Here is a 13,222-nt window from a genome sequence, read left to right as displayed (position 1 = left end):
TTCTGGGCCTCACCTCTGAGCTTCTGAGGTAATTGGTCTGGAGTGGTTTATCAGGCAAGATTCAATGGAAGAAACATACTTACATATAAAGGGATTTGGTACAGGTATTTGACCTTATGCACTTGTGGGAGCTGGTTAAGCAGTCCTTACGGTGTTATTTTGACACTGAAACTTGAAGTCCACAGGTCAGGCAGTCAGGAAGGGAAGGTGTTTAAGGTGGGGAGAACAAACACCAGCTAGGACCCATAATGACAGAATGAAACCTGCCTCCGTGCTTGTTGCCTCTGACCTGGATGGTCTGGGTATCCTAGAGAAGCCAGGGACCTTTGTCACAGGGCTAAGCACATGCACCTGGCCAAGGAGCTGGAGAAACTGAAGGACGATCTTGGGGAAGGTGGAGCCGGTACAGATCTGGTTGCTGGTTTATGCCAACCAGACGAGCCAGCAGGTCAACAGTGATGTATGAGAGCTACGGAAAGTCTGCTGCTTCACTTCCACTCCCCAAACTCCCCCAAACCTCTCCTGTGATCCACCCTAACTGGAAAGGAAATTCTCAGAAATGTTGTTCAACCTAACCAAGTTGATGTGTCACAAAACCTCCGCAGGTGGGGGCCTGGGCATTGGTGTCTCTCAAAAGCTCTCCACATGATTGTTATGTTAGAAGTACCTGGGGAGCTCTTAGCAAATACTTGGATCTGGGCCTCACTTCTAATCTTCTGACACAATTGGCCTGGAGTATGATTCTGAGGTGGAGGCTGGCCAAGCCCCACAGGCAATTCTGATATGCTCGTCTACTCTTGAGAGGCACTCGGGTAATGTGGTAGGAAGGAAAGAGGGAGGCCAGATACCACAGATAATACTGAAATGTCGAAACTGGGAGCTGGGGAGCTATGTTGCAAGGGGGGTGAGAAGGAAGTAAGTGATGAAGCAATGGAAACCATGGACCTAGACTGTGCTTTTGAGAAGTATGTTAGTGAGGCCAAAAGAAATAGGGTATCTAGAGGAGTTAGCTAGAGCCAACAAGTATGTTCTCAGGTACTGGAGGGGAGCCAGGATAGACTTCTTCCCCCACTGGGTTTCTTCAGCCTTTTGTTTGTTTCTTCTGTTCTGGTTCTCAGGATTCCACTTCCTTCCTGGTAGCAAAGAGCCCAGCATTGCCTTCTGTCTATAGGCGGAGTCTGGGGAGCCAGGGATTGTCTTTCATCTGTGCCCAGCTCACAAGCTCTGGGGAGTACTTCATAAGGGGGGCTCAATCTCAGGTTTCTGAGTTAAGTTAAAATGAGAGAAGGGATTAGCAGATAAGATAATGGAATCTATTGGAGAAGAAAGGAAAGAGATGGAAACAGAATTTCCTTAGGAATTAGGAAGCATAAAATACTGTTCTGGGGGCACCAGGGTGGCTCAGTTGGTTAAGTGTCCGACTGTAGGTTTCAGCTCAGGTCATGATCCCAGGGTCGTGAAATCAAGCCCCATGTCACGCTCCTTGCTGGGCATGGAACCTGCTTAAGATTCTCTCTCTCCCTCCCCCCCCTCCAACCACATGCACTTGCTCTCTCTCTCTCAAATAAATAAATCTTTAAAAAATATAGTTCTAGGCTGTTTAGCAATTTCAGAAGCAAAAAGAAACAGTTTAGTGCATATGCATTTCACAAATTTGACATGTAAGTTTAATGATTATTTTCACAGATTTTTTTTCATTTTTAATACTATTTTTATTGATTGCACATGTACTAAAGGGCTATGTTGATCACTTCATCTCCATGCTAATAGTAGTAAAATAGAGTATGGTTAATGGCACATCTTTGTATCATTTTTATGTTGTCTGATAAATTTGCATTTTTTTGTTACTATTGTGCTCCCTTTCCTCCCCAGTACCTAAAAATGAGTCATCGGTTCATAGTGCTTCTCTTAAATATACATGCACTTGGAGAATGAAAGACTATGTCTCAGAAAAATTTTGCAAACCTAATAAAGAACATGTTATAGTACAAATATGGAAAATAAATCTGTCTGTGAGGACAAATAAATCTGAGAATAAGACTTTCATGCAGCAGCCAAAAATGGAAAGGGTGAATTGAATGTATGATGAAGAATATCACAAAATTTATGTTTAGTAGACTAAGAATATATTAACCTCTAATTCCCTGCAATTTTTAGGTTTTTCTAGAACAAGGGCAAAATAATGCTTTCTAGTATGTTATATTGAAGATTGTCAATGAAGTCAGAGAAAGGAGCAAAACAAATGTTTGTCCAAACTTGTCCTCCTGCCAGTCAAAATGAGGACGGGCTACACTGTTGCCAAAACACTTTAAAAAATAGCTACAAAGTCAAATATGTAAGAAGAGCAAACAGAACCAGCATTGGCAACATTCCTCTTTGAGGTGATACTATTGGATCTCAAACCTTAGTGTGTATCAAAATCACCTGAACTCTGGCTCCCCGGGGAATTTCTGATTCACTATATCTGGGCTGGAACCCAGACATTTATGTTTCTAATTCCCAGATGTTGCTCCTGCAGGTGGTTGAAGACAGCACTTTGAGAACCATTGGTGTGCAAGTCACAGGTGTGCGTGCTGGCAGACACTTTCCTTGACAGTATAGTTGAATAAATCATTATGCACAGAATATGAAGCAGTTGTCTACTGTGCCATGCATGGGTGAAGGAAATGTGCTTAATGACTCATCACTGGAAAATCCGTGTTTGAGGAAGGAGGATATATTTTCTCTCTCACATTGATTAAATCAGCTGTGATATAGTCTGGGAAGGGACACTGGGATTGGTACTGAGGGAGTGCCAGCCATAAGTGGGCAGGCAAGGACTTGGTGAGTAAAAATAGCTGCACCTGAATGCCCTCCCACTCTTCTTTTTTCACACAGGATAGTTGGTGGTCATTACAAGCCTTTCGTTTTTGATTCTGAGTTGAAGGAAATACAGAAAATTGTGAATATGATGAAAGCATAATAATTGAATGTGTACATATTTCATGTGCTATACAAAGGAATGGGTAGAACATTTTTTAAAATTGAGAATAACTGATATATAACATTGTATTCGTTTTAAGTGTACAATGTAATGATTGGATATATGTATATATTGCAAAATGATCACCACAATAAGTTTGGTTAACATCCATCACCATATACAGTTATAATTTTTTTCTTTTTTTAAAGATTTATTTATTGATTTGACCCACATAAAGAGAGCGAGCACAAGCAGGGGAAACTGCAGAGGGAGAGGGAGAAGCAGGCTCCCTGCTGAGCAGGGAGCCTGATGTGGGGCTTGATCCCAGGACCCTGGGATCATGACCGAGCTGAAGGTAGACGCCCAACCAACTGAGACACCCAGGCACCCCAATTTTTTTTTTTTCTTCTGATGAGAACTTTTAAGATCTACTTTCTCAAGGGCAGCAAGTTTAAGATGACTTTTTCCCCCACTAAAGGATGCTGGCTATTGATGAGGAAGGTGCTCAAGAGTTTCTGGATTAAAGAATGTGTTAACATTTATTTACATTAGTAATATGAGTACAGACCATTTCTGGGTTTCAAGTGGCTTAGCTCAGCAGAATGCTCAGTGTCCTATCTAGTCTGAACTAGCTGAAATGTGGCATGAATAGCTTGATCTCAAATAATTTGATTCTTTGCATACTTTATGACCTCCTTCCTTCACGTAAGAAATAATGGTGTATCATTGGGTGGGCATGTTTTAAAACCACACACATAAGCTAAACCTAAACATACAAGACTGATTTTCAGAACTCCACACAACTCAGTGGAAGATCTAGATTTCATTTGGCATAGTCTCCTAGGTTGAAACAGCCAATACACCAGCCATTTCTTTTTTTTTTTTTTTTTTAAAGATTTTATTTATTTATTTGAGACAGAGAGAATGAGAGAGAGAGAGCACATGAGAGGGGGGAGGGTCAGAGGGAGAAGCAGGCTCCCTGCCGAGCAGGGAGCCCGATGCGGGACTCGATCCAGGGACTCCAGGATCATGACCTGAGCCGAAGGCAGTCGCTTAACCAACTGAGCCACCCAGGCGCCCTACACCAGCCATTTCTTGTAAGTGCTTGTTCATTTAGCATTCAACAGACTATAAAAAGTAGTGAGACTCCTATCTTAGTTTAGTGAAAAAATTTTCCATAATATCTGGATCCACATGTGAGCCAAATATCTAGAACCATTTGACAGAACCATCAAATACACTTGTTTTCATTCCTGACAACTTCTAACTGTAATCTAGGATCTTCTGGTTTTGTGGAAATAAATAATAGAAATCAGCTTGATGTGGATCCTGACCTATTGCATAAGCAGGATATAGATACCCTGGTGAAAAACTATAAATGATGATAATACCCCCCATCATTGATTTGAAGTAGTTTGCCATTTTGCTCATTTTATTTATTTTAAAATCTGTGATTAATCTATTTTTTTTTAAAAATGTACCAAAATTGGTGTTCTGTATGCATTCCAAACAGCTGTTAAGTGGTCATTTTTGGATTGATATCACAATTAGCTGCACAGGATTTTTTCAAAGGTTTGGCAATACTGCCCCTAGTAATGCTACATTAGCACCACCATGTGGAGAGAAGGAACAGTATCACTCTCTATGGTTAAAAAGGGGGACAGTTGATCCTCTTGAATTTAAGCTAATTTTACTAAATTTTTGCCTAGTAAGTTTTAGGAAAAATAGAATATTATTTTTTAGAGAAGGAAAAAACCCATTAGATTAAGATTTATTGAACACTTACTGGACACTAGGCTTGTGCTAAGTCCTTAACATGTATTATCTCATTTCCTCCTTGCCATGGCCCCATGAACCACTGTTACCCACTTTACAGGTATGGAGAAGTGTTCGGATAATGTAGCCCAAATGCCTTCTAAAAGTGAACATCTTCTAAAAGTGGACATAAAATAGTACTAACTCCATCCTCTAGACTCCTTTGCCCTTAGGACAAGCTGAACAGTCCAGTTTTCAAATGTGAACACAAAGGCACATTCTGTCTCTGGAGCATCATTTTATTGTGGAAAGTCTTACTTCAGGGTCTTCTCTGTGGATCTCATTTGCTTCTCCTCTGGCAGCTTAAAGAGTGGAGAGCAGAGTAGAGTGAACTCAAGTATTCATTAATTCTTGTAGAAACAAAAACCACATTACCCCAGGTGTTCAGAAGACTCTGAATGATTAGTCTAAAGATTAAGATTGTTGGGGCACCTGGGTGGCTCAGTCGGTTAAGCATCTGCCTTTGGCTCAGGTCATGATCCCGGGCTCCTGGGATCGGGTCCTGCATCGGTCTCCCTGCTCAGCAGGGAGTCTGCTTCTCCCTCTTCCTCTCCCTCTTGCTTGTGTGCTCTCTTTCTCTCCCTTTCTCAAATAAATAAATAAAATCTTAAAAAAAAAGATTAAGATTGTTAACCAGACTCCTGGTCACATGACCCAGAGGTTCACAAATGGCAGGAAAATATACTTGAAGGAGAGAAGGTTGTTCCTTGAATTTGGAGTTCTAAATCTAAACTACATCTTATTAAAAGATGTACAATATTAACACGAGTGACTTAAAAATTTATAACTTAACTCCTATACCCTGAAGTTCTACCAATTAAATACTTGCTTAGGTTAGTAAATATATTAGACAATAGCTTATAGGTCTGCTAGAGGCACCAGTCTTTTATACCTTAGTAGTAATCAGTAAAGTAAGATCCATTTCTCTGCATTTGGTGAAGATCACTTGGGGCAATGAGGAATCTGATGGGGACTTACGGTAGGCAGATACTTTGGAGCATGAAGCACTTCAGCAAGGACAGGTCTGAGTGAGCCATCCCTGGTGTAGGAAAGGAAACATGGTCCCAGGTACTAGAATTTAGGGCAGTACTGTAGATCGCTACCTTATGGATTAAATCAATAGTTTGTAAGCTAGTTTGGGAATTTAGTGTTTATAATGTTGCTCAGGTCTCTTGGAGCTATGACTCTCCGTGACTCAGTGACATTTTTTCTATGGGATGATGTGTTCTGAGTGTTAACAAAATTACAAGCAAAATTTTGTAACCTATTATGTGTTGGAAATAAGAAACATTTATCAAAGACACACATGTCAAAAATGATACATTTTATATGTGTCAGATTCTGATATAAACACTTTAAATGTTAACTCATTTAATCCTTATAAGAAGGTACTGACACTATTTAGTTTTAGGGATGAAGCAACTGAGGCACAGAGTTTAGTGGCTTGCTAGGGTTATATAGTTGCTAAGAAGTTGTGCTAGGATCTGAATCCAGGCAGCCTGGATTCAGAGGTTATGGCTCTTAGCCATTGTCCAAGATGTTTGTAACTTCTATGCATAGATTTTTGTTTTTTAAAAGGATTTCCAACTATGATTTCTCATTTATGCCTCAAAAATAACTGGGCAATTTTCAGGAGCTGAGAGAGAAAAACTATGGAAAGTAGAAATAGCTTAATGGAAATTCAGTTGAGGAAATCAATGAGGCTTAAGATTTGAATTCGAAAGCTATTTATAATGGACTTTGAGGGGATTTCAAAAAATTAGATGTGCATTACTATGATAAGAAAGTTCTTCTCAACTTCTTTTCTTTCTTCCTTTCCTTCTCTTTCTTCCTCTCCTTCCCTCTCCTCTCCTTTCATCTTCCTTTCCTTTCTTTTCCTTTCTTTCCTTTCTTCTTCCCTCCTCCTCCTCTCTCTCTCTTTTTGCATTTCCAATTTCAGCTTACTATTCTTGGGGAGAGGGATGAGTTTTTCAGTTGCTTTTTCGTGAAACAATTTATTTCTGAATGGTGATAGAATGATTAAGCCTTCTTTTTAAGCATGAGAAATGTTCTGTAGACATGAAATGATTCTTCATGGTATAGTTGAGAAAGTGTAGGATGAAGAAAATATAAGTATTGAAATTTTGAGTCTCAAAGTATTCCTGTAACAATGGCAGCGTCAAACACTGTTCCATTGATTTAGCTCAATAACATCATAAGTACTCGACAAATAGATGTTAAATCCCCACAGAGGATGCCCTTTTAATACTTGGTAATCAAATACTGCATGTGGCCAGGGAAATGGGAAAGATGCATTATCTTCTGTGGATAAGGCAGCAGATGAAGGTGGAATTAAGAAGACTGACAACAACCAAAGATGTAGCCAGGTAGGAGGTTTAAAAACATTAAGACCATGTATTTTGCTCAGCATACCATTCTCTGATTAAGATATTTTAGAGTCCATGTGAGGGGTCTGAACATAAGCATGGTAGAATCAGTGGAATAACCATGTCTTGCAAGACTCACAGGTGGGTGGATAAATGCTCAAATGAATTACAAGTTCCTCAACCAGTTTTTAAGAGCTATCCTAAAGCAGGAGAGAATTGCAGAGGTCCGGTTGCAAGGCCTGTCAGCTCCTACAGGAAGTGTTGAGATAATAAGACAGCATCATGAAGAATCATAATGGAGAAATAGCCTTCCATTCCTACACGTGTACCCCCTAATGTGCTTCTTAGTGACATGAGAAGCTAAGCAATTGTGGGAAGATCTGTAAAAGCACTAGGAAGTTTAAAAAAAATCTATAAAAGCTCTCATTATGGAAGCTGCTCCTAGCCAAGAAATAATAAAAGAGTAACTGACATTGTAATCAGAGTTACTGATGTAGTGTTAACATGCTAGGAGAACACAGAAAAACAAAGATGTTCTCCAAGAAAAGTAATAACTAGCGGAGGATTTTAAAGTCCCTAAAAATGTAAGGAACCCTTTACTGAATTCAATTGCAGGACCCCCTGAGGTTCTCAAACAACTTTCCTTTGCAGTTTTTAGATCTCAGAGCATTTTGGTCAGATTTCTTACTAAATAGTAGAAATGAACTCAATAGTTTGAGAAAATAAATTTCTATCACTGTTTTCATGGCTTTATTAAGAAGCAGGAAGAATGTGGAAGTTGATTAATCCTCTTGCAAAGACTAACCCACTGCAAGAAGACTGATTTCTCAAAATTATGTGAGAAGCAGCCTTATGGTTTTGAAACTGTTTTGTGAGTTATTAAAAAATTAAACATATACCAAGGTCCTTGGATAACAAAAGACTGATGTCCTTGAGAAACTCTGAGATGCTGCAGATTTCAGAATGTCTTCGGGTTTATGGTCCAAGAATATACCACCTGGAGTTGACAAGTGACAAACACAGCCAGTGAACTTGCATTCCTCTCTAATGTTAGTCCCACCCCAAGTGCAGCAAGCCAAAGGGATTTGTTTTGGAAATCCTCATACAAAGTAGATTAGTTTGGAGCCAGTAGAATTTACGGTTAAGATTCTGCTGGAATCAAGCAGGTGTGGATTCAAAGCCTAGCCCTGCTACTTTCTATCTTTATGAAACTGGGCAAATTACTTCATCTTTCTGAGCCTCAGTTTAATCATCTGTGAAATGGGAATGAAAATTTCCAGAGGTTTTTTTTCTATTAGGAAGTCAGTGTCAATTATTTTATTGTCTTTTTTACTTTTTAATGTACCCTGTTGTGGTAGTGTTTTTTTTTTTTTTTTAAGATGTTAGTTATTCATGAGAGAGAGAGAGTGAGAGAGAGAGAGAGAGAGAGAGAGAGAACAAGCAGGAGGAGGAGCAGAGGGAGGGGGGGAAGCAGGCTCCTTGGCAAGCAGGGAGCCCAATGCAGGGCTCTATCTCAGTCCTCTGGGATCACGACCTGAGCTGAAGGCAGATGCTTAACTGACTTAGCCACCTAGGAGCCCCTGTGGTAAAGTGTTTTTATTGTCTTATATATTTATACTCATTTTTGAAGTTGCATTATCAAGGGCAAAAGTCACGGTCTTTTTCCTCCATATGTTGTTACCTGAGTTGTCTCCATCTTGCAGAATCCCCTACTTTGAAACTAGCGCTGCCAATGGGACAAACATAAGCGAAGCAATCGAGACGCTCCTGGACCTGATAATGAAGCGGATGGAACGGTGTGTAGACAAATCCTGGATTCCTGAAGGAGTGGTCCGATCCAATGGTCACACCTCCACAGATCACTTGAATGAAGAAAAGGAGAAGGGGATCTGTGGCTGTTGAAGAGTCCAGTGAGCTACACAATAACTCAAGTGGTCTGTGTCTGTGATCTTTTCTATGGGTGACATATGTGGCACAGAGAGAGATGAGCAGGCATTATGTACAAACTGCTTCTACCGTCCCACTTAGACCTCTCCGGTTTTAAAAGTCATTTACTGCAGCTTTGTAAATATTTAAGATTCAGCCCGAGAGTTATGAGAAATATTTCACATAGCCAAAAGTGCCTTATAAAACCTTAACCCATGGCAGGAGATGGTTCAGAATTGAGGATTTTGTAGCCACAAAAGAGTGCATTTATTATGTAGAATGACTAAAGATACCATCACCTGCCTTAACATACATCAGTCCAGAGTCTAACACTCAAAATCTTAGATAAAATTATAAAACTACCCATCAGTCTTTAATCCAAATTAAAAAACCCACTTGTACTGTGGGTGACCTTGTAAAATGCCATCTAAACCACTTGAATGTTAAATAAGAATATACACAAACATCAGTTCAATGTCCTTGAGTATTAATTTATATAAACAGTCTCTTTAAAATGAATATAGCATAAATTATGCTTGTATCTGTAGACTCTGGATAAAGTGGATTGACCAATTGTATACTCACTGAGGTTTTTGTTGGTAGGAAAGGGTTTGGGGGTGAGGTTAGGGGTATCTTAATGTAGTGTAAGCAACTGAAGTGGGGCTTCTAGCTCCCTGCTATATTCCTACTGCTCTGAAGGGTTGATTGAAGGATCAGGGAATTAGATTTTTATGGCTGTATTTCACTGTGATCTGTGCGTTTATACTTAGCCTACGTGCTGACCACATTTGAACATAGCTGGTGCTTATGCTGAAGTTATTTGTGATAAGTAAGCATTTAGCTTCTTTTTTTTCATATTTATAATGTTGGTCTGGCATCCTCAGACTGCAGTTTTAATTAGCTTGTGAACTACTAATCTTGTCTTCACCATCATGCTTTATATTATTGATATTTGCAACTTGTTTTATTTTTACATTGGTGGAATTAAAGGAATTAGATTTTAATTGCATAAAATGTTTGCTATTTGGTAGAAGAAAGACGTATTTAAGCAGTTACATTTATACTATAACTCAATATAAGAAAAATGAAGCCTTAAATAGCCTATATTTTTTATTTAGATCACAGGCATTTATTGTACTCTCTGGGTCTTGCCAAGGTCATGGATTCCTCTGCATTGCCTCAGTGTCTTTATATCAAATTAAAGGTAGTTTTAAAATATGCTTAATGGCAGGTGTTTATAAAGGTCATAGGGGACAATTCTTATTTATTAAAGAAAGTGGTTTAAGTAAATTAGATTAAAATTTCCAAAGAGCTTAATGGTTATTTAGGAAGAATTACCATTCATTGTAATTTAAACAAAGAATAAAAATAAATGTATTTTGTGGTGGCAAATGATTGGAAGAACTGTAATTAGAAATATACAGCCATGATGGAAGTAATTACTTTTACATGGTAATTTTCAAATAGCTTTTTAATTTTTTTATTATGTTATGTTAATCACCATACATACATCTTAGTTTTTGCTGTAGTGTTCCATGATTCATTGTTTGCGTATAACACCCAGTGCTCCATCCTATTTCTTTGCCACTTCCTTCCTACTACTCCCTTAAAAAACTTAGCTGGATTAATGAGATCTTATATATTTCTATCCTTGAAATGAAGACTTCTTGTAAATACTAAGAAAGTCATTGAGTCCTATGCATTTGGATTGTGTATTCCAGTAAGGAAAAGATCCAGACATTACAAGGGCAGGGTCCTAATCACAAACAGTGCCTTCTGAAGTTGCCATAGACTTCAGTTTAGCAAATCATAATTTTACAGCTACGTATCAGGCAGCACTTTATATGGTCTATTATGCAGTTAAAAAGAAGACAATATTTGTATGTTTCACTTTTTTCAAAAACCAAATAAGCAATTAGCTACATATCCCATTGGCTTTAAGCATAATACACAATTAAACATGTACATGATATAGCGCACATGCAAGAACCATCCTTAATTATTGAAATAAATAACCTGTATTGTCTTTGGAAATCCTTTGTTTGAATTTGGTATCAAAGTATCATTTTTGTGCATCAATGTATTTTTCTATTTATAAGACTGTGTAAAAGTAAAGTGTATCCTCAGTGAACTTTGTGCCAATTAAGCTTATTATTAAAAAGTGGTCTAGTCTGCCAAGTTTGTGTGTGAATATGACTTCATTATACCTCTCCTTCTGAGGTATTCTAGGGTATTCTGAGGTATTCTGGGGATTCTGCTCAGCATGGAGTCTGCTTGAGATTCTACCTCTCCTTCTGCCCTTCCCACTTGTGCTCTCTCTCTCAGATAAATAAATAAATCTTTAATCTTTAAATAATCTTTATCTTAAAAAAAAGATATAAGCTCCATGACAAATGGGACTCAGGCAGCTTTCTTCAAAATTGTGTTGCCACTACACAGAAAAGGACCACTACACAGTAGGTTATTGGTGAACTGCACAAAGGACTTAAGTGGCAGCAGGGTCAAATGAGTGAGTTTTCAAATAGGAGTCTGTTAATGTTCAAAGAGGAGTAGAATTTGAAAATAAAAACAGCTTCAAAAATGTTTAGACAGGCTCACATATGTTTGTGGTTTATGTGAGAAATTAGGAAATCTGAGAAGTACATTCTGTATCTTAAAGTTGATGTCAAGATTGCTAACAATCTAAAAAGGGAATGTTTTGATTGTCATTTTTATAAACTGGAAATTTCTGTATGGTATTTCCAGGTCTTCTATTTTTGGCAATATTGGTGACTATATAACTGGAAAATTCTTCCACTATAAAACATTTAGATAATGCTGAATAAAATATAATGAATGTATTTTTTAAATGTAGTGTTGATCTCTCAATAAAGTAAGGGAAATATCCTGCGACCACCCCTTTCCCCCACAAAATAGACAATAACAAGGGCAACAGCAATGGCAGCAACAGAGAGAAATTTCAACAACCTGATACTGAGTGTGGTTTGCTTTTGGTTTCATTTCGCCAGTATTAGTAATCAAGGTGCTTAGTTTTAGTGACTACATGCCATTAGGAGAGAAAGTGTTGGATATGGCAGAGGTAGGGCCCTGGAATGGAGAAGCCCTCACCCCCAAACAGACAAAAATCCAGGGCCCACTCTATATCTTAGTCTCTCCTGAGAAATGTATAACCTTTTACACAGGTTTAGGGTTCAAATTTATAGTACCTATTTTTTTGTCTGAGAATGCTAAGCCAAGAAGTTAACATAAAAAAGTGATTTGTGGTTGGTAATACCTCTGGACTACTTAGTAGAAGCGAAGCAAAATCTTTTCAGAGAGAACATCTCCACCCATACTTTACAGGACTCTTCCAGAAAACACTGTACTAAGGATGAACTCACAATTAAAAAATGACAACCCATTCCTTCCCTACTCTCTCAGCCTCAATCATGAGCAAGGGTCAGTAAACCCAAAGCAGCAGTATTTTACACGTGAGGACTTCAAATAATATCAGATGGGGACCATAAAGTAAAAGTTTAAGAAAATTACAAACCTAAGAGGAGTTGAAACATCTGGAAAAAGAAGACATTATTAAAGATAAAAGATTGGTTTCAATGAAAAGACTTCATGTATGAGAAATACAGTCACTGATACTCAAAACTTAATGGTCAAAAGTTAAATGGCAAGTTTGACACAGTTGGAGAGAGAATTAGTGAACTAGAAGCCAGGTTGGAGAAAATTACACAGACTTAAGCAGAGATAAAGAGCAAGTAAGAGAAGAGATACAGAGGAAAGATAAAAGCTTCAATTTATGTCCAGTAGGAATTCTAGAAGAAGCAATTAGAGAAAATAGAAGAAGCAATATATGAAAAGAAAAGAGCTGAGGATTTTTTAGTAATGATAAAACACATACTTTCAGATTCAGGAATCATAAGTCTCAAGCAGGATAAGTGAAAAGAAATAGTATTTCCAAGATTTTAGCTCAATTTATTGGATGTGGAATACATGTCTTTCTTTTCTCATGTATACTGTTGTAATAATTGGAAAGAAAAAAGCTTTGAAGACTGGCTACTCATCCATTCAACCTAAAGTAAAGCACTGAATATGCTTATAGGCTGAAAGGAACAAAGCCTCCAATGAAACTTTAGGGTATGGGATTAAGAGCACAGATAAG

The 13,222-nt window shown here is 38.2% G+C and overlaps 1 protein-coding gene across 1 annotated transcript in view; it reads left to right on the top strand.

Annotated features, from left to right (window-relative positions):
- Window positions 1-11,237, top strand: part of RAB27A (RAB27A, member RAS oncogene family) — a 53,396-nt gene extending 42,159 nt beyond the window's left edge. The window contains exon 6 of the mRNA XM_032418109.1: window positions 8,847-11,237. Coding sequence (XP_032274000.1) covers window positions 8,847-9,045 — 199 coding nt within the window. The 3' untranslated portion in view covers window positions 9,046-11,237. The remainder of the gene's footprint in view (window positions 1-8,846) is intronic.
- Window positions 11,238-13,222: the final 1,985 nt, after the last annotated feature.

This window comes from Phoca vitulina, unplaced genomic scaffold (assembly GCF_004348235.1).
Source record: "Phoca vitulina isolate PV1807 unplaced genomic scaffold, GSC_HSeal_1.0 scaffold20, whole genome shotgun sequence".
Taxonomy (NCBI): domain Eukaryota; kingdom Metazoa; phylum Chordata; class Mammalia; order Carnivora; family Phocidae; genus Phoca; species Phoca vitulina.
The sequence above is the reverse complement of the archived record's forward strand: the minus strand, read 5'-3'. Positions and strand labels throughout refer to the sequence as shown.